We start from the raw sequence: 24,651 nt of genomic DNA on the forward strand, positions 1-24,651 counted from the left end.
TAGAGTTTAGAGTGTTTTCGATTTTGGAACGCTGACTGACAAGCTGCCAGAATGACAGACTGAGGCACTCAGACGCCTCTGCATGTGCTCTGCGGCCATCCATTCACTCTTTCATTCAGTCATTCATTCATTCAGTTGCTAACAGGGCGATAAGCGTACACATTCAATACGCACGCACACAAACACCCACTGTGAGCACACCACACCACACACACACACACACACGCGCGCACTCGTATGGACGCTGCAAATATTGCTATTGAGCGAGCGTCAAAAGTCATTTCGACAAAATAGTGCTGCATACTTTGCTGCGCTGCCTTTCGAGTGAGGTTATTGGCGCCTCTTCTCCCTTTTGAGAGCGCATTTCGCTGAAGTGGGCGAGGGGTGGAGTCAAGGCTTTTGTTAGCACAAAGCCAAAACAACAAGTGCTATATAATTACAACAACAACAACAACACAACATCTACAGCACAAGCAACAAGGGAAATGCAAAATGCAAAAGTGCATTGAAGAGAAAACTGCCGAACGGAAAGAAGCTTATTTATTGTTTTGGAGCTGCCAAATGGACTCGTGAGTGCTCACGAAGCTGAAACTATAATAAGATTTGTTCCACATCTGTATTTATTGGGTTAATTAATGAGAAGCTGTGTGACAGAAATGTAAATCACTTTGTGTGCTGGTATTTTAGGCCGTGTTTGTCATTTTTAAATTTAAAACACAAACGAGGAGGGGATACTTATTCAAAATAATATAATACTTATCAGCTGAAACAGAGTGGAAACTTCAAGATAATGGCCCGCTCTATTACAGGGTATTAAAAATCATTTTTTAATGTACAGAAATAGCTAGCAAAATTAAAGTGAGATTACAATTTTTTTTTTTTTTTTTTTATAGTTTATTAAGATATACAGGATAGCTATGAACCCTTTTATTACCTTATTTTCTATTGTTTCTGCCAATAGGCGCTCCGGCTATAGGAAATATTTAATATAGCTTTTTCTAGTTTAGACAATAAAACTAATCTAGCTCCCATTATGCTCTTCCTTTTGTTAAATTGTGTCCAAATTGTGTAAATCAAATTAGTTTCGAAAAGGCTGAAAATGCATCCTGAATCGTGACCTTTGCACCCGAAAATAACGCCACGATCCCATCCCCAGCCGCCTGTTGCCCCTCAACTGGGTCAGACATCGCATCGGTAATGAGACTGCCAATACTGCCGATGGATATGGTGCTGTTAATGGTGATGATGAGCGGATGAGCGGATGGGGATGACATCGACTACGAGGAGCAGCGGAATGGAGATGCGGATGATGGCGTCGATGATAAGGATGATGTGCAGCTGACATTATAAACAATTTCGCAGCCAATGGAGCAGTTTAATTAAAACGGTGACCAAAAATATTCAACTATAATCTATTGCAGGCAGATAAGGGCGGGAGGAGCAGAGGAAACGGAGAACGAGGCGGAGAGCCGAGTTAATTTCATGGTGCAAAAAGGAAATGGCACAGCAAACAAAGGCAAAGACAATGGCCACGACCAGGAAAACCGAACCGAGTCTGCCACGATATGGGAGGCGCACAGGGAGGGCCGAGGAGCCACTGAGACAGAAATTAAATTGGAAATGTTGTACTTCGTGCAGCAGACAGGCTAAAAGGAAATACACCAAAGGCATCCTGCAAATGCAAAACAAAAAACGTGGGCGGGGGCCGTCGAATGAGCATGGGTGTGCTGCATCTGTGTGCGTGTGTCTGTGACTGCCTCTCCATCTGTGCATCTGTGTGGGTAGGGGCAACAACAAGTGGCCAGGACACGGCAAGCGGAAGCTGTTGCTGCAGGATGCAGGACCCTGTGCTATTATACAAATGGAGGCGGCCTCTTATAAGTTGGAAATTGTCTCAGATTTAACAGGAAGAAAAACGAGGCAAAAAATAAGCATCAGCAAAGGCGGCAGAGGGAGAAGAAAAGGGCCATACACGAATGAGGGCTCATGAATTTTCCCGGAAACGACGGACAAATGCTCTCGAAACGAGATCCCGTTGAGGGAAATTTAATAAACAATAATTCTGCAAGCAAATCCGCACTTCTACCCATGGTAAATAAAGCTGCAGCAAAGCCAAAAGTGTAAATATAAATCCCAATCCCATTGCAAAGTCGCATCTGTATCTGGCCAAGTCCTATGCAAACTTGTTCAACTTTAGGTGCACGGAGTGCACCATCTTTCAAAGCGACAGACAAGACAATGTGAGATGGGCGATGGAACTGCAACGGCAGAGCTGGAGATCCTGGGAAGCCGAGGGACCCTACATGCCACACCATCCAGGAAAAAGGAGCCGCACCAAAGAGAGTCTCCATAGTAGAGGCAACATTATTTAGGTTTAATCAGCAAAGCAGATTTGCATACGACAGTTTGGCTGCAATGAAATAAACCAACTGGAATTCAAAGGAGCCTTCCCAGAGATATCCAGAGCACTGGACTAAAAGCGGAAAATACATCAAACAAATGAGGGGGTAGTATGGAAAACTATTATAAGCTCTTGACAACTCGGGAAATGGACTTTTCAGCCAAAATGTCACATGGCCAGCAAGTCCTGTTTAAAATCCACGAATTAACAGCATGATGCAAGTCGATAGAGTCCTCTAAAATACGCCGGAAAATGCATTTTCACATTGAAAAACAGCACTGCCATTATAAGGGTAAAACTCGTTGAATTTTTAATTGATGCTGAGCCAGCGAATTAAAATTCGTAATTTCCCCGCAATACAAATTTGTTCCATCCACTTTTTTTTAGCGGTGCCAATTTTGTGTTCCCGTCGCGAATTAAAATCAAATTAAGCAACTTTTGGCACTGCACAACGACAGAAACAGAAAAACACAAAATGTGTAGCCTTTTAAGGCTACAAAATGCATCGTGTTCCACATGCTCTAAAAAAAGTTGTTGACACGAAAAAAAGAAGTAAGTAAAACACATTTTTTGGCCAGCAACGTGTGTGGCAGCAATTTAACAAAACGGCTAAAAAGCGCCAGTCAAAATGCAGCTGATGGTAAGAAATTCGGCAAAAAACGTCTTTTTATACCCCTGCTGTAATTCTACTTTCCGTTGCACGGAAAATTGCTTTCGGTGATTTTTATTGGATTTTCGTGTGTAATATGAAATTCATAACAACCAACTACGAATGGTCAGCATCAGTCCCAGAAGGCAGACTAAATTGAAGGAGGACAGACAGTCGACTCCAATTGCATCGGCGACGATTTCCAGTTTTTCATCCTGCTGCCTTGATGCCATTTTAAATTTTCCAGCTAGTTTACTCTTTTTCTACTCTTTTTAGTTCCGACAACGCTGAGCTCGACACTATTTGATTGCCGGCTGACCGAGGCGTCACTCTGAAAAGTTGCAAGTTTTTCCATTTCCCTAACTAAATCAGGCAATATTCGCAACATAAAGTCGTGCGTATACGTAATATTTGATAATCAAATATATACGTTTTATAAAATTAACTGCAATTTCTCAGTCAATTGCAATTTACATTCAGTAAATCTTGCGAATAAATAAATTTACGCTCCCAACTCGTAATCTCTCTATCCAATTTAGTACCTTCTTTCAGAAAATGAACTTAATTGAATTTAGTTGTCAGTTACACCGCTCGTTTTACTCTTTTAAAAATCCCACACAAGCACTATTTCTTTGGCTCTCTCTCCTCCTTGTATCCTAGCAATTATCCTTCATCCGGGATGTTTTTGAAGCAAGAGTATTCCCTATCGGCTCTGAATCAATTCTAAACGGATGAGGTCCTCCTTACGAACATCTATGAGCATTTGCGAGTTTGCTCAAAAGAGTCAGCTCTGTTGCAAAAATTGTGTGGAAATTAAATTTCTGCATTTGCTAATTCGTTGAATTTATTGTCCGTTTCATTCCATCCCGTTTCCGCTTTATTACCCCAAAATTGTATCCCCAATTCCACTTACCCAGCAATTTTGCCGAAATAATGCTAGAAGTTGCTGCTGTGTTGCTGATGTTGCTGATGTTGCTGCTGCGGAGGTTGTTGGTCTTCTGGTTGAATTTGTTGCTGCTGCTGCTAGAGTTGTTGCTGGTTCTTGCAGTGGTCGTTGTTGCTGCAGCTGCAAACAATCGGCGACCTTTTTGCTTTTACAATGGAACAGACACAACAAAATTGTTGATGAATGTTCCATAATTAATATGAAAATTGTATTGAACTCGCTCTCTTCGTTCGCCTTCGAGTGGTGTTTGGTTATATTCTTTTTTAGGCTTATTGTTTAGAATTATTTAAGTTTATTTGCTTTAGTTGGATGCATTTAGTTAGTGGCGTTTATGTTGGGAGTGTTGTTGCAGTTGTTGCAGTGCTGGTTGCAGTTGTTATTGTTGATGGGTTGATGGCAGTTGCGAGATTGATGATGGAATTGCTTGATTGCTTGCTTGCCAGACTGATTGAAGTATTGATTCTGGGTTTTTGAATTGGAATTTAGCAGGCATGTTTGCTGCATCGTCTCATTCGCTCAGCAGATGCAACGATACTGATTCGGATACAGATACAGGTGCGGATGCAAATGCGAATGCGGATACGGGTGCGGATGCAGAAACATGGATGCGAGAGTAGAGATTCAGATGAGCTTGGTTTCGATTTAGCATAGTGCGTTAATTTAAGCCACTGCTTTTTTATTTAAATTTTCCGTTTTTAATAGTTATGAACACATTGTTGCTGTTGTTATTTGTTTTGGCTTTTCCTCGTGCTTTTTAATTTGCATTCATTTATTTTTTTTTAACATTTTCTGAGTGTTTTTTTGTTTAATATTTGCATATTGCCTTTATGTGGTGAATATAACGAAAAAACTTTATTTAAATTGGATTTTTATCTGTATGGCAGGCCAGAAAGAGATAGAGAAAAAGGGGGAGAGAGAGCGAAAGAGAGTGATGTGAATATTTAAGTACTTAAATGTTTATTGATATTATCTATGAGGAGTATATGTATTATCGTTTAATTTGCCGCAAGTCAATCAATCTGGCGCTTTTCCACTTTGTCCTCTAAATTGCCCATTATTGAATGCCCACTAGTCTGATTGATTTTCCCTCAAATTCCCAAGCACAATAGACAACTTAATCAGAATACGCAATGTAATCAGCTTAATAAGGTCTGGCAATCCATTTAAAATACAATTGTATCTCTTTATTGCCTGTTGCATGAGACGCTCTAGAGTGGATCGTAGATATTTGGCTCCAAGTACACAGAATTCAACATTTTCGTCTTTTTGCCCATAAAAATTAAATTCAATACCAAGTGACCCCGGTCACGCCACCCAGAACAATCATGGCGCGGCACTTCCTGATATGACCCACCATTGCGATTCATAAGACATCATCCCATTCCATTGCAAACGCCCATCACGTGCCACAATTTACGGTCAAAGTTTCGAGGGTCGCAACACTCGCAAAACTGTTGCGACGGCCAAACTAAACATTAGTTTAATGTGAGTGTCTTCCTGCCAATCCCTCCTGCTCCACAGGACCTTCTCAGTAGCAGCGCAGGACCTCTTACAGACCCCTTCGATAACTATAAGTACTGGTGTTTGGATGGCCGAGCGCACAAAGTTTGACAAAAGTCACTTAAAGCCGCCGCAGCAGCCATTTCGAATATCCGTTATGAGAACACAGGGCAAACTACAAAAAATGTAATAAAGGAGAAAAAAATGAAAAGAAGGCAGCTAAAATAAAATGAAATGGAGATGGAGATGGGGATGGAGAAACTCGGTAAGGATCCAATATATAGAAGAGTTCTGAAGCTACTCGAATGAGGAGAGTCCCTTGAGCGAGTTCCCAGGCAAAAGTTTGTTTTCTTGTTTACTTTTCCCATAAATCAAACAGTTATCGATGGCCAGGAATTTAGATAACTCAAGATTCCAAGAATAATATGTCTCGAAATACGTGTTATCTAATTTGTATTTTAAGTGCGTAAAATTAAAGCGAAGGCTTAGCATAATTCACTTTATAGTTGTAGGCAAATGCCACTCATTTTTTAAACAGTAAAATAAAATGAAAGCTATAAAAACAATTATGAATCTTTTGTCCTATCGAGTAATTCCTAATTCTCTTTACTTGGGAAAAAATCGACCCCTAATCCCTTTTAACCGGTTTCACTTTCTCCACTTCTCAGTTTCCTCATAAAAAACACCTCAGAGCTCCGAATCGTTCTCGAGGAGTTCCATCAACTTAATCTACCCAAATAATACCCTGGGGACGGGGGTCTGGTAAAAATGATAAAAAGAGTTGAGCCACTGACCAAGAGACACCGAAAAAGAAGCAACAAAGGCTGCCGAAAAAAATCCCAGTCACTCAGCTAGTTGGGCCTTTGTTGTTGGTTGTCCTGTCGCTCTTGTTGTCGTTGTTGTTGGTGCTCCTTGGCTGTTGTTGGTAGACAACGTTGTTATTTATGACAATTTCATTGTCTTGTCCACTTGCTGCCCTTTTTATTTCCGTCTTTGCCTTTTGCTTATTTACTACCACCCATACCAATACACAGCCAAACAGCCGTGCACACCAACACACAGGAAGCTCACACAGACGGGGGAGTGGGTGAGAGGGAGTTGGGAGAGAGCGAGCTGGCTTTTGTGTAGCATACTTTTGTGCGCGCGGCGTTATCAAACGTTTTCCGCGCTGTTACTCTAGGAATCGGTGTATTTTTCTTCCTTTTTTTGTGCTAGGACATCTTTTTAAACAGCTCTATCCGTGTGCCCTGTCTGGTGTGAGTGAGTGTGAGTGTGTGCGGCTGTTATCAGTGGCACAGGACTCAGGACTCGTCGGTCCATTGATGGAACGTTTGAGTGAGTTTTGCCGAAACTCATTTTGAGCAAAAGAGAGAAAGGGACTCGACCAACTCAACTTCTGTTTACACTTGGAAGAGCACGGCAAACGGAGTCCTGCCAATTGTTGCAAGCCCTTTGTTGTTGTCTTGCGGGTGAAAGCTTGCTGAAAACCCCTGCATACACACGCACACCAATATTTATGTATAACCAATTCGTTTTGCTTCCATTTTTTTGGCAGTATTTGTTCAAAAATTTATGAAGCTTCTGCTCGAGCAAAAGTGGCTTAGGAATTTATTTAATTAACCCCAAGTTCCTGCCAAGGAAAAGCGCCAGCAAAAGCTGCTTTCCCCCTTTTTTCTCTGTATGACAGCAAAATTGTCCTTTAAGTGTTTTATGAGTGCGGCATGATTTCAAATGATTTCTATTTCTGTGTGGTGTCTCTGCTCGTTTTTTCTTCCTTTTTTTTGTTACGTGCTCCAATTCCCACGCACACATACAGGCAAGTAAAGAGAAAAAAATATGAACATGCTTAAATTGTTATTTTGTTTGAAAATGCCGCTGATTGAAAATAACAAAACAGTGAAATCTGTTGATTTAGCTAAAAGAATAAAACGCATGATCCACTACTTTTTGATTCGTTGTTACTTTCAGGGTCTGGCAAATGTGATCGAATGGATAATTGTTTTGTTCTGTGTACATAGTCATACATACGCAAACGTAACAATGGCTGGCAAAAATTGAGGGAAAAGGGGAACGGCAGGATAAGTAAACTTGCAACTTGTATGCGCTTTTACCACACACACACACACAAACACATATTGTATGTTGTATGCTGTTGTTGCTTTTGCCGACTGCCTGCTGATTAGAAATGCTTTTGATGTACATATGATGAAAATTGCGGCTTTTCTACTGCGGCAAGTGCAGCAACCTGATTCAGATGTAATGAGCAATTAAAAAACTTTTCCCCTTTGTTTGCCAATTGAAACTTGGACAACGGGTGAAATTTCCGAGATCTAAAGTTAGGATTAAAATAACTGCTTTTAAATGAAGTTCAATTTTTGACTTATTCAAGCAATACGTGTGTCGATAAAAGTTCCAAGCGAACTTTTGAACTGGTTAAAGTTATCATTCAAACAATCTTATTTTTATTTGAAAATTTATAATGGACAAACTTAAAGCTTTAGTATAAGGAAACTTGGCCAATTTTAAAGAGATAGAAATATAATAGCTGTTATGAGTCTTGTAAAATATAGGAAGTATTCTTTATAACAGATATCATAGGACAATTTTCCCCTATATACATTTCTAAAAATTTAATTTATCTGCTGCTTTACTTTACGAGTAAAAGTTATTAAAAGTTTATTATACTGCATGTTAGCCTTTTTTGAATAAATTCCGCACACTTTATTAACTTTTCTTGCACTCAAGCCAGAGAAGTTTAACTACAATACAACTCCGAGCTCCATGAAATTAAATAAGTAACTTGAGACTTTTCAGCAGCTGCATTCGTAAAAATGTAATTACCCGACCGAAAGTTGTTCATATTTTTGCGGAGCATTTTCAAGGGTTTACTAACAATTTAAAGCTTACACCTGAAGGTATTTTCCTGGCCATCGTAAACTATTTGTTGACCCCCAGAGCATTCCTCTCTTGCTGCCTCTTGCTAATTACTTATGCCTCATATTTCAGGCCAATAAAAGAGAAAACAAAAAGTGCGTACGTATAACTCTGCACTATATGCATAATAACTTTTCCTTTAAGGATAAGTTTACGGGAGCAAGAATACCTCTCACTCCGCATCGTGATAAGGTTTATACTTTGTGCATTCCCTTGGGATTCGTGTAGTGTTTTTTGTTCTTTGGAGCGAATTTCTGTGAGTCTTCTTCCGTGGCCTTCACCCCCAACAGTCTATCTGTAAGCCTACCCCACTTTTCAGACCGCTGCCCCTCCACACGTTGCATGTGTTAAACCAAAAAGTTGTAAATCTTCCAACTTACGTTTAGTGCAACAAAGTCGCGCTTTCGTATGATGAACATAAAAGACAGAGCAACACAAAAAATATAAACTTTACTCACACATGCACAAGGGCGGAGAAATGGGAGAGAGCAGGGCGGCGGAGAAAGTGGAGAAGTGAGAGATGGCGAGAGGCTGGGATTGAGATGGGTAGCGGTTAAGTTAGTGCTGAGGAAAAGCGCCGAGCTCGACAGAATTCCATTCTGGCGACGAAGATGTTGTTAAAATAAAATAGAAACGAAGGCGAACGCAGGACGAGCAATAAAAAGTGCGTAAGGAGAAAAATAGAAAATGACAGAGAGCAGAGAAGGATGAGGGAAGGAACAGCAGAAAGGAGAAGAGGGCGAGGGCGAGGGCCAAAAGACAGGAGGCAAGAGCAACAACGATGACGATGTCGAAATTAATACGAAGGAATCACATTAAAACTTCCACAAGGATCCAGAAACAAGGAGCAAGGACTCAGGACTCCTTGAAGCTCTCGTCAGACGAAGCTTTCGGTTGGGTTAAAGACGAAACATATTGTGCGTAGACGCCAGTAAAAAGGACGAACAGGACGGCTCACCAATACACACGAACACCACCAACTGCCAGCAGCAACACCAACACAGACAACGTGTTTGGGTTTAAGTGTTCCGGTGCAGGTTGATGACGGGGGTTGGATTCGGGATTTTGGATTCTCGCAGACAGATAGACACGCACCCACTCACACACACACACACACACACACACACACACACACACGTGTATACACACGTAAAGTGGAGCAATTCCGACAACTCCATTTGCATCGGTATGTGTGCCAGTGGGTATGTATTTGTCTCGTATTTATTTGTGTCGGTGTGTCCTCACCGTTTAGAATAAAGGTACTTCCACGCACACAAAGGCACAGCGCATTTTTTCATTTCGACTCTTTATTATGTCTGCTCAGCTGCCAAATCGAACAGGACAAAATGGCAGAAGCCAACTCAAAAAGGACACAGATATCCGCAGCAAAACGTCTTGAAATCATCATAAAAAATCCTGAGGCAGGTCAAACTTGGAACTGATTTCGTGAAGAGATACCATGATGATTTTAAAAACTTTCTCCTATTTGCTTTTATTACCGACAAACCATAAGGATAATTTCCTCAATACTAATCATATAAATCACAATGAATAAATTTTTGCTTTTATTTATTTGCTTTTTTTTTAAATAAAGATAAAATTTATTAACTTTGAACTTCAATAGGTTCACTTCCTTACAAAACAATCTATAAGAAAATATACGAGTTTATTATATAAAAGAATGAATATTTAATATTCAAGACCATAAGGTGAAATTGTTGAATGAAAATAATACTATGGATTGCTGAAAATTTGAATACTCAAATCTATTACTTTGTTTGGGAAAAATATGTGGCCTAAAGCTGACTATTGTGCACGTTTGATTTGATTTTATCACAATAGCACACAGGTAAAAACATAAAAATGACAATAAAAAGAGAAACAATTCAATTGTCAAGTGCACCGAATTTGCTTTTCAATCTATTTCAAAAGCAGCTGTACTAAGCCCAATTAAACAAAACAATAAAATGCTTAAAATATTTATTACACTTTTTTTTACCTTTACCCCACATATATATCTCAATCAAAGGGAATATTAAACCACACACAAAGCATAAATTGGATTTATATTTCACTACATCAGAGATAAAGGCGATTACGTTAATATGCCACGGGCGTATAATAAAAAAGGTTATAAATTTGATTCGTTAACTGACTTACGTTAATGAAGTTATTAGCTCAACACTTGAGCGAATGGACAGTGACTATTTGTGCACGAATCGAACAGCAACCGAACTAGACTCTTTCGAACTAACAAATAACACATAAGGTAAAACTTATGTGTCGAAACGGAAAAAAAAATATATTTAAAAAAACTGTTTAAAACCTGTTTTGTATATAGGGCAACAAAGATCGGTGGAAAACTTTCTTGTGCTATCCATAAAGGACCTTTAAGGGTCTTAAAGCAGTAAACTCTGGGGGGCCGTCATTTCCCGCTTCAGGCGCCATTCGAGATGCCTCATTCGTTTCATGTTTCCGAGTGGCACCATCCCAGTCCCATGTGGCACCACGCGCTCCGCAGGATTCCCGCCGCCCAACATCCAACAACCAACTATCGATGGGCTGCGGCCCAATTTTTAAACTACATGCCCTAAAATGTGAACTAGGCGTAGTCAAGCAAAATGATTGATGAAAAATCTGCGTGTGTACACAACTTGCCACTCAACACGACGCACACACACACATACATATACAGCTGGCCACATATGAACATTCGCATGTGCACACTCACACAGACACGCTCACATACATGACCACTTACGCCCACTTAGACACGCCGCGTTCTGGTTACTTTTTTGTTGTTTTTTCCTCGCATCTCGCCTTCAACGTGTGCGCCTGTGTATGTGTGGCTGCCGCTTTCGCCAGTTGTTAGTTTGGCAGAAAAGTTTTCTTCCCTTTTTGGCCAAATTGAATGATAAGGCGGCAGGGGGGAGGCGACATGAAGGATGTGACGGGAAATGACTAAAAGAAAAGTTCTGTTCTTGGCCAACTGATTGATAACAGTGCAAATGTTAATTGCATAAGGACAGCAAGGACAACAAGGAATGTGCGAGCAGGAAGTTTTGGGGGAAAACCCCGGACCGTAAACCGCAAAACTGCAATTTGTTGGGAGAACACTGGCAACAATCTCGGCACAATGGTTTCGCAATTAAAGTTGTTCACAATTTAATTTTAATTATCGCCGCTGCAGTCGAAAGTTAAAAACGCACTCAAACAATCAGCCACAAAAATGTGCGTATTAAATCGCCATAAAAGCGCGCTTAAGTCGCAGCGATTTCGATTTCAATTCCAATAAAACAATCAGTCAAAGCACAACCAAAAGCAGAGCAGAATAAAAAGCCAAGCCAAAAATGGGCAAGCGAGTGGAACTGAAGGAAAAGAAGGAAATCGCCTGGGATTTCCCTCTGCCAGCCTGGGAAAATTGCTCCGATTCGTGGAGATAACTGTCAGAAGCAACAGTTTATAAGCCAAATACGAGCTCGAAAAAACAGAACTGCACTTCGGGTTGAGCGTTTGGGCGATTCGCTGGGAAACTTTATGATTTGGCCTTGTGCACAGAATGTTTACACAATTTTATCATTCTGCTAGTTCAGATGTTTTCCTTGAGGCTTGCCACAAATCAAACAAATTTTCGCCAGCAAATGAAATGGTTTCCAATGCAAACCAAATCGTAGACAAACACATATTTTTCGCCAATAACAAAACCAACTTAAGCAACATCAAATTTTTATCGAGTTTGCGGTGCTGCACAGGGTACTTCACACCAAACTGTTCACATTTTTAGTGTTCTGCTCTTTTCGTAAAACGGAAAGGCATAACAATTCCCCAGGACATTGCAGGACATGCAAGCACAGCGGCAGGCGCAACAATTACACGAAATATTGAGTGGGAAAAATCGTAGCATACTTTTAAGCTGTTGCACCGTACCGAGTGCATTGGTTTGTTGGGAAATGGGGAAAGCAGAAAAGTGGAAAAGCGCTGGGGAAGAGAGCAACAATTTTGCTCGTTCTGTTTACCTTGGTTCGTTTAAGCAAACATTTTTAATTGGCTATGATTTAATGCGACTTTCTATTTGTCGTTTGTAAACATTTGGAATATTATTCAATTTTATTTAAATTTTTGTATTTATTTGTTGCTGATGAACACACTCGATCTGAAGTTTTGGGGGAACGCACGCACACACGCACAGACGACACTTACACACACTTGGACGCGCGGGAGCTGCCACAGAGGGAATTGGAGTATTTATTTTGTTTTTTTTTTTTTGTTTTGGCAGTTTCTTCACGCACTAGCCAGCAAGTTTTTATGCATACGATACTCGATACTCAGCGATACTGTGACTTTGACTTTGGCTGTGATTTGAATTCGATTTCGGTTCGATGTCGGGGCTTCCCCGCTAATTTCCCTCTCTGCACGGGACAGCTGAACTAACGGTACACACACGCCAAGGCAGGCGAATGGCGGCAGCTCGGAGTAAGTGCGTCCTGTCTGGTTGTACCCTAACGACTTAATGCGCTCAACGCAGCTTTTCACACGGCCATGGACCACGAGCCACGCAGCATCCACAATCTGACTCAATCCGAAACGGAAAACGGAAAACGAAGCTTCCAGCCGAGCGCAGCCGAACGCTTCGAGTCACTGAGTGAGCGTGTGGCTGAGTGAGTCCTGTGGCTGGGTCCTGTGTATTCCGTGCTCCTTGCCACTCGAACCCGGAGCCTGGCGCCTCGAGTGAAAGCTGCCCTGGAATGTTTACAGTCGAGTAACGAGCAACAGCAGGACCTCTGCCAGCGGAGACGCCAGCCGAGGCAGCGTGATTGTGGGCGTCCGTCGCTGGTCAATGTCTCTATACTATACCTGAAAAAATAATGGGCCTGGACAGGGACACGGCTCAGGGCACTCAAAAAAATATAAATATGCTGCTTTCTAGGGAGCCACTGGAATCTCTGGAGATATGTATTCTCATATGCTGACATACTTTAAGCCCAGAAGAAGTACGACTATTAAATACCGAAAGAAAACTCTAAGCCCTGTGGCACCTTTATAATAGCATTTTAATGGCTTTCAAAACGTTTTAGTTGACATTTCTTGCAATTAAGTTAAGCATCTTCATTCTTTATTAGTGCAGCAGGTAGTACTTACAACGTATACTTAATAATATTGCGTATACGTCATTGGCATTTAAGCGCTTAAGTTATCTTGATGAAGTATTATTTGAATGCTTTAGCTTACATTATTTGTAATGTAAAATTTCAAGTACTACTTAGTCACATCACTTAAAACTGCATGTATTTCTAGCGCATTAAATGATCAACGTTTTTAGTAGATTCCAAGTTCCCAAATGAACGTTGGAATACATTTATATATTTTTCCAGCGTAGTCATCCCTGTAGACGAACCCTAATTAATGAGCGACAAGGGCGCCAGACTCTGGGCTCTTAAGAACTTGGTACCGAAACTCAGATGAAGCGCTTGTTGATGACTGGCTAATATTTTAGTAGGCAGGAGTCAGCGACAGGTGCACCGATTTATAAAGACACAGGCGGAATTCAAAGAAAATAATGTCACAGCTGGTTGGACTGAGAAAATCCAGCAACAAATACACACTTATCATTTGTATCATTCCAGTTGACCTTGAAAAAATTCGTTGAATGCCCATTGCGATAATCCCCCAATTGGCCTACTGTGCAGAGCTTATAGCAGTCCAGCTTACGAGCATGAATTATAGAAACCAATAAAATTAAGTGCATTAATTTATTTTGTTGCTCTTGCTGGCTTACGAAATGGAAGTTGGCACTGTCAAAAGCCAAGGGCAAAATAATCAAATATAACAAAAACGATAACAGGATTATATTTGATGCATACTGCACACACTTATAGAGATGCACATGCATTCAAAAGCCGCTGGGCAGATTACATTTGAGAAACACTGTGTGTGTGTAGCTCAGAACCAAGACAATGAAATGAACAACTGACGTCCTTTAATATCATTAATTGCATGAAATGGATTAATCAGCAGAACTCCTATTCCGTGTAAAACTAAAGTCAAAGCGACTTTTTTTATGAATTTTTAGCTACCATTACTCTTAGTGTCAACTTAGTGTCATATTACTAAAAATATATATTAGTCTGTTAGAAATTTGTTTGAATTATTGTATAGATACGTGTCTTCAAATAACATTTTGAGGCAAGTAGAACTAAGGTTAACTAAATAATAAAAGAGTTTCTCAAGTTCCTACAGCTAATTAGTTAGTTACTCTTAATTAGTTCACGAATATACCCTTTTAATAGGTATGTGATAGGGTTCGCGTCCTTGCTATTTATCTAAACTAGTTTAGTACCTACTGTCATAACGTTATAGATGGCGCTTGAGTCGGCTCTGACTGTTAACGCAATTCTGTTAGGTGACTGAAAAAATAAGTCTGACGAGCACGAACTCAATAGTCAATTCGGTTTTTCAAACGTGATCAAGCTTGGTCACTCTGCCTCATCGTGCGAACTAAAGTTGAACAGCTAAAATGCCGGAAGAAAATAAAATCGACTTGTCCGGGGACGGCGGCGTCCTGAAGGAGATCCTGCGGGAGGGCACGGGCACTGAGACGCCGCACAGTGGATGCACTGTGTCCCTGCACTACACAGGTCGCCTGGTCGATGGCACGGAATTCGATTCCAGCGTCAGCCGCAACGAGCCCTTCGAATTTCCGCTCGGCAAAGGTGAGTGAGTTGCCGGCGATTTTCGCGAAACTTCTATTTAACGTACTCCTGGCCACCGGACTCCTTTAGGCAATGTGATCAAGGCCTTTGACATGGGAGTGGCCACCATGAAGCTCGGCGAGCGCTGCTTCCTCACATGTGCTCCAAACTACGCTTACGGAGCTGCCGGCAGCCCGCCCGCCATTCCGCCGGATGCCACTCTGATTTTCGAGGTAAGAATTACCGTAAATTATGCCAGGAAAACTCTTAGGTGTCCCACATGCAACTTTTTTTATGATTAGTTTTGTATTGAAAATATTGCTAACTGTTAAATATTTCCCTCTCAGCTGGAGATGCTCGGCTGGAAGGGCGAGGATTTGAGTCCCAACCAGGACGGAAGTATTGACCGCACCATTTTGGAAGCCAGCGATAAGAAGCGCACTCCCAGCGATGGCGCTTTCGTCAAGGGTAGGTTTATCACATACATGCGGTGACTATATCTCATGCGGTTATCCAAATGCAGCTCACATTTCTGGTAGTTTCGAGGGCCGCGTGTTTGAGGATCGCGATGTAGAGTTTGATTATGGCGAGGGTAAGGCCATTGGCATTATCGATGGTGTCGAAATTGCCCTGGAGAAGATGAACGTGGGCGAGACCTCCAGGTAGATTCCCCTTGGTCCACTAGAAACTTTTCGGGCTAACTTATAAACCCCCATAACAGAATCAAGATCCAGGCCAAGTATGCATTTGGAGCAGAGGGCAATGAGGAGTTCAAGATTCCGCCAAATGCCACAGTGGAGTACACAGTAAAGCTCGTCGACTGCGGCAAGGGACTGGAGGAGTGGAAGCTGAGCGACGAGGAGCGCCTGGCGGAGGCCAAGGTGTACAAGGAAAAGGGCACCAACTATTTCAAGAAGGAGAACTGGGCTTTAGCTATCAAGATGTACACCAAGTGCAAGAACCTTTTGCCCAGCACTGCCGATACCAATGAGGAGGTGAAGAAGGTCAAGGTGGCCACACATAGCAACATTGCTCTGTGCCACCAAAAGTCCAACGATCACTTCGAAGCCAAGCAGGAGGTGAGTACATGCGCTCTAATCGAATAATGAATACATCTGACTATTTTTTATTAGTGTAATGCCGTTTTGGCTTTGGATGAGAATAATGTCAAGGCTCTCTACCGTCGTGGCCAATGCAACTTGACTATCAATGAGCTGGAGGATGCACTAGAGGATTTCCAAAAAGTAAGAAAGATAGACGTATATTTATGGCATTAACCACATGTATTGCTCCTTATTCAAATAGGTCATCCAATTGGAGCCTGGCAACAAAGCGGCTGCCAACCAAGTGATCATCTGCAAGCAGAAGCTTAAAGAGAGCAAGAACAAGGAGAAGAAGCTCTATGCCAACATGTTCACCAAACTGGCTGCCAACGACAAAGAGGTATTGCCTATAACTGAATAAAGTCAAATAAAGTACAACCTTTTTATATCGTCCCCTCGCGTGTCTTCGCTTTTTGAAACCGCCAATTTTTCACCGATTGTTAGACCGAACCTCCGCGGGAAACCGACGTGCTCAGCAAGTGCGGCGAGTGGTCTGAAGAAGATGCAAAGCGCGAAGCAGAATTAACGCTAGAGCGCGACAATATAATCATGATCTAATTCAGATCGGCTAGTGCTTTAAGAAATATTCCCCAGGGTTTATAATCCCACATCGAAAATCCAGTAATGTAATGAACAAATGGTCTTAATGCTTATACGAAATAAATAAACGCTTTGAGAGCTATGTATAACGATGGTCAAGTATTTCGTGGTAGCAGCTGAAAGCTGGGCTTCGTCTCTCTATCCCGCAGCCACAATGGCGATGTGGGCACCTGTGACTTAATATATTCTGAGGCCTTAAAACAGTATCCGGAGCAGAATTTCTTGCGTTCTGTGAGATCGTAAACTTTGTTTTTGGACGCGGAGATGCTGTACTTTTGCTTAGGAACGCTAAAATAGTAGTTATGAAGGATAGTTATAGGAAGAACCATGGGATTCGTTTGGGCCACTTACTTTTCTAGAACTGTCGAGCAAAGCGGATATCCACAAAGTTTGTTTATTTCCCGCTCGTCCACTATGTCTGAATAATTTGGGGGGCCAATCTCCCAGAGCTGCAAGTACAGGAAATGCTTAGTGGCCTCGTGAAGCATTTAATTTGCATTATTTTACCAGGGACAGGAACTCGGGCTCCGGTATTCCGGGCTCCAAAAGCCGCACAACGATTTCATGGGCTCGCGCAATCGCGGCTCGTTTCTTCACCACCGCCGCTATAAGTTGTTGTCTAGAAAGAATAAGTACTTAACTCCTTGCTACTGAATATGTATTTATTGTAATTTACCTCAGTTGCTCGCCCTTTTCAGTAGTCATTTCTTTCTTCTAAAATTTGCAATTGAGATGGTCGATGAATTACGCACAACTTTCGATAGACGCTTGAAGGGAAATTGTTACGATAGTAAGCCCCCAGCACATCGATATTAATATCTATGGAATGGTCACACTGTTTTCCGAAAACGTAAATAAAAAACAAATTGAATTGATAAGAAAAATGGTGTGCGAGAAATGCGAGGCCAAGCTATCCAAAGTTTCAGCCCCCAATCCCTGGAGAACCAGCACAGCTCCTGCGGGAGGACGTAAAATCAACGAGAATAAGGCTCTATCATCGGCCCGCGACCGATACAATCCTATAGGGACCGCCTTACCGCCTTGCCGGTAGGAAAACTACTCTAGAATCCATCTGGATATCTTAAAACCAATTTTTAATTTGCCAGGATCTGCCGACAGAAAGTGCACCAGATGGGATCCCACTATTGCCAGGCGTGCGCGTACAAAAAGGCCATATGCGCCATGTGCGGCAAGAAGATCATGAACACCAAGAACTACAAGCAGAGCTCAACGTGATGCAGTTTATCAAAGGATTCACTTAGACTAAACTAGCCATAGACAACATAATAATTACATCGTATAGTACAACAAATGCCTTAATAAGTCAGTTCTCGGTTGGCGTCTTTTCCCGCTTTCGCTTAGCATTTTGGATCTGGGAGGAGTAGCTCAGAGCATCTTTGTCGAATTCCAGTGGCATAATGCCTAGGTCACCGGAATAGCGATTCTTGGCAATCTGGAGATACTTTTTGCCCCGCACAGAAGTCAGCCTCTTGTCTTGTATGATCAGCACGTTGTCCGCTTCTTGGGTGGCTTTTGCTGTTCCGAAAACGGAGCTGGTGGTCAGCTCGTCCTCTTGCCGCTCCTTGCGTGGATGCATTACGAGCGTCACGTGGACATTGTACTTGGTGGCAAAGGAGCGAAAGGCTGCTATAATGGAGTCCTGCTCCCAGAACTTATCGCCTCGATATGTGGAGATGCCCATCATAAACTGCAGGTTGTCGATGATCACGTGCATCACGTCGTGAACATAAGACGCATGCTCGATGGCTTCCAGAACTGGCTTGAGAGGCTGCTGTCCGTGGAAGGTCATAAAGTATAGCGGCAAACGCTCAAACTCCGCTGCCCAATGGTTAAACTCCTGCAACCGGTCGTCCAACGGGTAGCCTACATACTGGCGAAGCAGAGTGGCCGCCAGCCGTGTGTTTCGGATCTCGAAAGAGCCCCACAGCGTGTTTATGCCCTGCATGGCCAGATCAAGGGAATACTCGCTCATAAAGGTTGTCTTTCCACAGCCCGTGGGTCCTGTTAAGATAGTCAACTCTCCCCTCCGATGGCCTTTGAGCAGTTTGTTCAGAACTGGAAAGCGCTTCCACATTACTCCATTGACCTTCTCGATGTTTTGCAACTCGCTCAGAATGTCATTTCGCATCGCTCCAAATGTTGTGATGGCCTTGTGCTGCACTGGTGTCGCTTTGGCCAGAATGTGGCGCAAATTAAGGCGTCGGCGCAGAGCCAAATGAGGAGCAGGTTCCGTTTCGGTGGGTCGGATCAACAGGCATCGCCTTTCGTCCAACTTTAACGCAAAAGCTCTAGCTGCATCCCAGCTGTGACTAGCATCGTAGTGCAACCAAAAGATGAGCTCCTTAAAGCGTTCCAAAGCGGGCAGACACTCCTGTGGTAGTGTCTTCAATTCGTAGGGCAGGCATACAACGCAATCTAAGAAGAAATAAATATAAAAACAATGAGGATCAAAGGTAATTTTTAAAATAACTTATTTCTTGAAATTTCACAAACTAAGCCTTATAAATTAAAATTAGAAATATCTTCACCATTTTGCATCCAATGAAAAGTATTCCAAGAACAAAGCTCACTTACGCGTTTCAATATTCTGAGTGGCAAGGACAATAAAGTCCAGTAGATTGCTGACTAGAACCGCTTTGGTTTTGTTCGTCGCACCGTGGATCAGCAGCCCGGAGCTGGAGCTGCTCTGGTAGACCTCCTCCCGTTGATCGCACAGATATAACACCTTTTCTCCCACTACCACTTGCGCGGCATTGCGTAACTTGAAATGGAGCAGCTGTTGCTGCGGCTCCCATTGTGCTCCAATGGCATTTAGTTGGTCCTCCTTCAAGCCTTTGATCCCCAGAGCTGCACAGGCCTCGGGAGTGACATCGGCAAGGTGGGGAAATCGGGATTCATAGAGCGGCTGCCTTTGCAGCGGTTGCTTATAACCAACCGGCTTGGGCAACTGATAGGATAACAAAGCACTGCCTAGTGAGGTTTTTACGTCGCAGTTTGGGCAGATAAAGGCTCCTAAAGGGATATCCAATATAAAACTGCTATTTTTCCGAAGTGTATTTGGTGCTCTCACCCGTCCGCTTGTTTACGTAAGCCAGCAGCCCATGATCAGTGCCCTTTTGGGCGTTTGTCACCGGCTGCCTGTTGCGGTCGCAGAGGCGACACTCCAGCTGCAAACACGTGTGTCCGTCTTTGTGGGGCAAGTTGAGTTGCCGCAGTTGACGCTTGAGGTCCACATATTCCTTGGGGTCCAGTGAGCACTCCGCCAAGCCGGAATCCTTTTGTGTGGCGTAGTTTTTTCTCCAAACACGGTGATTTTCGCTACTTATACGCAACAGCGGTTTGATTAAACCGGCGCGTCTCATTTTCCATGTTATCGATATCGAATGTAGGGATTGGAAAATAGAGATGACAATTGGGTGCGCAACTTTTGAACTCGTTTACTCACTATTAAATCATTTAAATAAGTTTACACTCGTTCAGGGGGTTGAATAACTTTCCATATTACTTTATTCTCATAATAATATTGATCTTATTTTCAGCCTCATTACTGTCGCACAGTGCGCTCACAATTATGCTAAATGGTTCGAATAGCATCTTCAAGCCCAGTAAAAAGCGAATTAGAAAGCATAATTTTAAAAAGTTTTAGGCGCAACGCTACTTTACCAAATGGTCAATTACTAAAGATTTTAATTGTTGCCTAAACTCAATTAACTCCCAATAACAATAAACAATGAATATAATTTTCGATGATTTGATTTTATTAGATGTGTGCATAAAAATTTCCAATTATTCTGTGCAAGTCTGTCAACGTCATTCTGCAATTATAGTAAAACATCAAATGTTAAATGCATTATCTCAAGGGAAAGAAAATATATATTTATTTATATTAATCAGACGCCTTAGACCATCCTTAAGCCGAAGCTTTCTGGTGGAAACCGCAAAAGGTGTTGAAGGTAATCATCATTTTATATAATTTAAAAAATACATTTTCGGAAATATTACCTTAAGCAGTCGAATGCAAAAGCTCAGTTATTTTTCGCTTCCGTTGTCACCACATTCCTGAGTTGATCTGGAAACAGATTACAAATATGTAAGTAAAAGTAATGGATAAAGTATAATTAAGTTTTTATAAAAACGTTTTAGTCAGACGCCTTAGACCATCCTTAAGCCGAAGCTTTCTGGTGGAAACCGCAAAAGGTGTTGAAGGTAATCATCAGAAAAACGTATATTACATTCAAACATAAAAATACTGGTGCAAATCAATTACCTTTAAGGGTGATTATCCATGTGCTTGCTGCAGCTGGACCCCTACATAACCTCAAACCGGAAAGTAAAATCTGAAAATATAAAACATGCCATAAATATAGTGTGTACAAAAAGTATTTCCTAATATTTTATATATTTGGTTAGGTTTCAGTTTACAATTTTCTGCACGGTTATTGAGCTCAGTACAGGTCTGTGTATAAGATCATCAGAAGAAAATATACCACCAAAAAGTACTAATATCTTACCTTCAATGCAGAAATGGTGTTTAAGAGGGCTCATTGCCCAAGGTGTCTCAACGGGCTCACATGTTGTCCCGAGGTGTCTCACATGCACGTGGAATGCACGTATCTTGATTTAGCCAAATGCTTGAAGTTTCCGTTGTTGTTCACTGCAAGAAATATAAAACTCTCAGCACATATTCTTGCCTAAACTAATGAAAGTAGTTGAAGTAATATGCCATCAGATTGCCGAATCATCTTAAATGAACAAATATATAACAAGGCACTGAAAAATACAACGCCGAGTCGAGAATTCGTTCCTTCAGTCTCGTCATCTGTTTCATCATTTGAGGCATAACACTTTTCTTTTTAAGCACTTTTATTTACTTGGTGTAAAACTATTCAAGGGGACCACACAACTTACCATTCTGAGTCTTGAAATGAAATGAGCGAGTTTCGTCGTCGCACGTGGAAAGAAAAATTCAGTGCAAAGATGGCGGCAAACTATCGATGTCTTAAAATGCAACCGTGGCAGTATATATTGGTATATGTGGTTCGATATATATTGTATAAGAATAACTTTACCGATAAGCTGAAATACCAAATAATTTCCATTAATTGATTCACAAAATGTATTTTCTATAAAATTAAAATGTCTCGCAGAATGCCTAAAAGAATTGTAAAATATTCATATGTTCATTCGATGTATCGATTGCATATCGCTATCATCACTGCTCTAGCCGAAACAGCTGATTTTACCAAAATACTTTCCACACGTGTGCCACTTCTTTAATTATATTGTTTACTTTCTTAAGGAATTACAGCTCACCATGGTACATAATCCTTTCATATCTATTTAAACGCGTCCTAACATCATCACTTCTCTTACAGGGAAAGCACAAGAAAACGCAGAAGGTTAAGAAACAACGCAATGCACAGCTTAAGCGCCTAATGAAACCCACAGACGCCCGGCTCAAGGATCAGATTCGAGTGAAAAGAAAGAAGGCTGAGGATCCGCACCAGATTAAGGTACACGAGGCCACCCAGCAGAGCTCCGCCCTCTTCTTCCAGTACAACACCCAGCTGGGACCGCCCTACCACATCATCCTGGACACGAACTTCATCAACTTCAGCATTAAGAACAAACTGGACATTGTGCAGGGTATGATGGACTGTCTGTATGCCAAGTGCATACCCTACATCTCCGATTGCGTGCGTGCCGAGCTGGAGAAGCTGGGCAACAAGTACAAGCTGGCCCTGCGCATTATCTCCGATCCCAGATTCGAGCGACTGCCCTGCCTGCACAAGGGCACCTATGCGGACGACTGTCTCGTGGAGCGGGTGCGCCAGCACAAGTGCTACATTGTGGCCACCAACGACAAGGACCTCAAGAACCGCATCCGCAAGATTCCCGGTGTGCCTATCATGTACGTGGCTGCGCATAAGTACGCAATCGAGCGTATGCCAGAAGCTTATGGAGTCAAGGCATAGACTTTTTGTTTACCTATTCTAAGTATAATTTTTAAATATATTTTTATGTGTAAGCAGCATATGTGTTTTGTATTTCCTGAGCATTTTTACTAGCATGTTGTTACTTCGGCATTGACTGAATTAGAAAACGAAACCTAAGTTATACGTTTTGCATAACCGCCTATAAATTGTAATAAGCCGTTACAAGAACCTAAAACAATTTATCTTCAAATCGACGAATTCCTACAATAATAATAAATGAGCAAAGGATTATATTTAAAGGTTTATGACTTTATTCAAAAACTCTGGATTGATTGGCCTCGATGGTGCTCACTTAGGCATCGGCGTGCAGACGAGGAGTGGGCTTGGACAGGAAGTCCGAGTATGCTTGGTAGGGAGTGGAGCCCAGAGGCATCTCCTTCCACAAATCGGGGGTCAAGTAGGCGTAAGTCTTAGCGATGGCGGCATAGGTAGCCTTGGCGAAGTTGCCGAGGGTTCCAGTGGAGCCACGGGCCGAGGTGTAACAATCCTCAATACCGGCCATGGTCAGCAGCTTCTTGGGCACGGGGGCCGAGACGATGCCGGTACCACGGGGGGCGGGGATGAGACGCACGGAGACGGAACCGCACTTTCCGGTGACCTTGCAGGGCACGGTGTGGGGCTTGCCAATCTTGTTGCCCCAGTAGCCACGGCGCACAGGCACAACGGAGAGCTTGGCCAGGATGATGGCACCACGGATGGCGGTGGCCACTTCCTTGCTGCACTTAACGCCCAGACCAATGTGGCCGTTGTTATCGCCGATGGCAACAAAGGCCTTGAAACGGGTACGCTGACCAGCACGGGTCTGCTTCTGGACGGGCATGATCTTCAGCACCTCATCCTTCAGCGCGGATCCCAGGAAGAAATCGATGATCTCGAACTCTTTGATGGGGAGCGAGTACAGGTAGATCTCCTCCAAAGACTTGATCTTGCCCTCGCGCACCAGGCGTCCCAGCTTGGTCACTGGCACCCACTCCTTGGAGTCCTCCTTTCCACGTCCGCGGGCGCCGCGTCCACGGCCACGACCGCGTCCACCACGACCACCACGAGAGCCAAATCCGCCACGGAATCCACTACGGGCTGGAGCTGCGTCCGCCATTCTGAAAGAGCAGAGTTAAAAAAAAAAAATAAGATTCACGTCAATAATGGTCAATCTTCTGATTTTATGCGCCTTCAGGTGGTAATTGCAAAAAGTAGTTAGTGTGTTCACCGTTCTACATATCGTCGCCATTTTGGAACACGTGGTGTACCAAAGGGGCAATTGATTTTTACGAAAAATGCACTCCATCACTCGGAATTCAACACTTTAAACTAGCTTTTAGCATATTACAAAACTCTGTCTGTGATATGGCCATGCTTTTTAAATTAAAGACAACTTATTTCCCACTTTATCCAAGTGAAAATGCTTACTTGTAGGTCTATCAACTTTATTGGGGTGAAGACAAAAACGAAATGGCCGAGCCATCCGCTTAGAGCTGGTTCACCCACCCACGATAGCACCGATACCGATACTATCGATATCGATATGTCGTACGGGGAATCGATATATACATAAAATACCTAATTACTGGAAACGTCGAGTTTCGTCCGTTTACTTACAAAATATATTGTGAAAACTTAAAAAAAAATAAATTTAATTGCGTTCCCAAAATTCTTCATAAATTTGACAAAATAAAGTAGATATACATAGATAGGGGATTGAGCAGCTGGTTGCAGGAAGCGGTTTTTACACTGAAGCGATTTTCCATTTAACCCCATTTCTGGTAGGTATCGTTGTTTCTCCTTCACAAAAGCGTAAATGCTGCTTTGATTCGG

At 42.3% G+C, this 24,651-nt stretch overlaps 7 protein-coding genes and 1 non-coding gene across 12 annotated transcripts in view; 3 read left to right on the plus strand and 5 right to left on the minus strand.

Moving 5' to 3' along the window:
- LOC6542123 (acetylcholine receptor subunit alpha-type acr-16) overlaps positions 1–13,064 on the minus strand; it is a 97,419-nt gene extending 84,355 nt beyond the window's left edge. For 2 of the 5 annotated variants that reach the window (XM_026978511.1, XM_026978510.1), the window contains exon 1: positions 12,447–13,050. The gene's annotated coding sequence lies outside the window, so the exon portion shown is untranslated. Of the gene's footprint in view, positions 1–3,963; positions 4,870–12,446 lie in introns of all 5 variants that reach the window. The other 3 variants (XM_015159508.2, XM_015159507.2, XM_001969315.3) reach the window with 3 other exon arrangements.
- A 1,733-nt stretch (positions 13,065–14,797) lies between these two features.
- On the plus strand, positions 14,798–16,914 carry LOC6542614 (FK506-binding protein 59). Its single transcript, XM_001969317.3, has 8 exons — positions 14,798–15,140; positions 15,210–15,352; positions 15,467–15,587; positions 15,643–15,781; positions 15,841–16,198; positions 16,253–16,363; positions 16,425–16,562; positions 16,667–16,914. Exons 1-8 carry the CDS (start codon positions 14,945–14,947, stop codon positions 16,778–16,780), a joined length of 1,320 nt encoding a protein of 439 aa, XP_001969353.1. The 5' UTR covers positions 14,798–14,944; the 3' UTR covers positions 16,781–16,914.
- LOC6542858 (putative RNA polymerase II subunit B1 CTD phosphatase RPAP2 homolog) lies at positions 16,850–17,607 on the minus strand. Its single transcript, XM_001969318.3, has 4 exons — positions 17,499–17,607; positions 17,330–17,441; positions 17,174–17,271; positions 16,850–17,110 (listed from the first exon to the last, which is right to left on the minus strand). The coding sequence occupies exons 1-4, from the start codon at positions 17,525–17,527 to the stop codon at positions 16,918–16,920; spliced, it is 432 nt and encodes a 143-aa protein (XP_001969354.1). The 5' UTR covers positions 17,528–17,607; the 3' UTR covers positions 16,850–16,917.
- LOC6542821 (cysteine-rich PDZ-binding protein) lies at positions 17,599–18,134 on the plus strand. The gene is made up of 2 exons (XM_001969319.3): positions 17,599–17,869; positions 17,929–18,134. Exons 1-2 carry the CDS (start codon positions 17,649–17,651, stop codon positions 18,056–18,058), a joined length of 351 nt encoding a protein of 116 aa, XP_001969355.1. The 5' UTR covers positions 17,599–17,648; the 3' UTR covers positions 18,059–18,134.
- On the minus strand, positions 18,051–21,838 carry LOC6542762 (twinkle protein, mitochondrial). The gene is made up of 7 exons (XM_001969320.3): positions 21,752–21,838; positions 21,355–21,497; positions 21,111–21,180; positions 20,846–20,912; positions 19,914–20,658; positions 19,418–19,855; positions 18,051–19,258 (listed from the first exon to the last, which is right to left on the minus strand). Exons 5-7 carry the CDS (start codon positions 20,203–20,205, stop codon positions 18,147–18,149), a joined length of 1,842 nt encoding a protein of 613 aa, XP_001969356.1. The 5' UTR covers positions 20,206–20,658; positions 20,846–20,912; positions 21,111–21,180; positions 21,355–21,497; positions 21,752–21,838; the 3' UTR covers positions 18,051–18,146.
- LOC6542637 lies at positions 21,567–21,679 on the minus strand. Its single transcript, XR_046445.1, has one exon. It is a non-coding gene; the product is annotated as a small nucleolar RNA Z5 (small nucleolar RNA).
- Positions 21,839–21,876: 38 nt separating the features above from the next.
- Positions 21,877–22,879, plus strand: LOC6542633 (rRNA-processing protein FCF1 homolog). The gene is made up of 2 exons (XM_001969321.3): positions 21,877–22,160; positions 22,219–22,879. The coding sequence occupies exons 1-2, from the start codon at positions 22,158–22,160 to the stop codon at positions 22,816–22,818; spliced, it is 603 nt and encodes a 200-aa protein (XP_001969357.1). The 5' UTR covers positions 21,877–22,157; the 3' UTR covers positions 22,819–22,879.
- A 193-nt stretch (positions 22,880–23,072) lies between these two features.
- Positions 23,073–24,349, minus strand: LOC6542621 (40S ribosomal protein S2). The gene is made up of 2 exons (XM_001969322.3): positions 24,247–24,349; positions 23,073–23,936 (listed from the first exon to the last, which is right to left on the minus strand). Exon 2 carries the CDS (start codon positions 23,933–23,935, stop codon positions 23,132–23,134), a length of 804 nt encoding a protein of 267 aa, XP_001969358.1. The 5' UTR covers position 23,936; positions 24,247–24,349; the 3' UTR covers positions 23,073–23,131.
- Positions 24,350–24,651: the final 302 nt, after the last annotated feature.

This window comes from Drosophila erecta, unplaced genomic scaffold, assembly GCF_003286155.1.
Source record: "Drosophila erecta strain 14021-0224.00,06,07 unplaced genomic scaffold, DereRS2 tig00000055-arrow-pilon, whole genome shotgun sequence".
NCBI lineage: Eukaryota > Metazoa > Arthropoda > Insecta > Diptera > Drosophilidae > Drosophila > Drosophila erecta.

Coding starts and splice junctions, on each gene's coding strand:
- LOC6542614 (XM_001969317.3), top strand. CDS start 14,945: ATGCCGGAAGAAAATAAAATCGACTTGTCCGGGGACGGCGGCGTCCTG. Junction 15,353..15,466: donor ATGCCACTCTGATTTTCGAG/GTAAGAATTACC, acceptor TTTCCCTCTCAG/CTGGAGATGCTCGGCTGGAA. Junction 16,199..16,252: donor ACTTCGAAGCCAAGCAGGAG/GTGAGTACATGC, acceptor ATTTTTTATTAG/TGTAATGCCGTTTTGGCTTT.
- LOC6542762 (XM_001969320.3), bottom strand. CDS start 20,205: ATGAGACGCGCCGGTTTAATCAAACCGCTGTTGCGTATAAGTAGCGAA. Junction 19,856..19,913: donor TTACGTAAACAAGCGGACGG/GTGAGAGCACCA, acceptor ATATCCCTTTAG/GAGCCTTTATCTGCCCAAAC. Junction 19,259..19,417: donor CACTCAGAATATTGAAACGC/GTAAGTGAGCTT, acceptor ATTTCTTCTTAG/ATTGCGTTGTATGCCTGCCC.
- LOC6542858 (XM_001969318.3), bottom strand. CDS start 17,527: ATGACTACTGAAAAGGGCGAGCAACTGAG. Junction 17,442..17,498: donor GAAAAGGGCGAGCAACTGAG/GTAAATTACAAT, acceptor TATTCTTTCTAG/ACAACAACTTATAGCGGCGG. Junction 17,272..17,329: donor AGCCCGAGTTCCTGTCCCTG/GTAAAATAATGC, acceptor CTGTACTTGCAG/CTCTGGGAGATTGGCCCCCC.
- LOC6542621 (XM_001969322.3), bottom strand. CDS start 23,935: ATGGCGGACGCAGCTCCAGCCCGTAGTGGATTCCGTGGCGGATTTGGC.
- LOC6542821 (XM_001969319.3), top strand. CDS start 17,649: ATGGTCACACTGTTTTCCGAAAACGTAAATAAAAAACAAATTGAATTG. Junction 17,870..17,928: donor ACCGCCTTACCGCCTTGCCG/GTAGGAAAACTA, acceptor TTAATTTGCCAG/GATCTGCCGACAGAAAGTGC.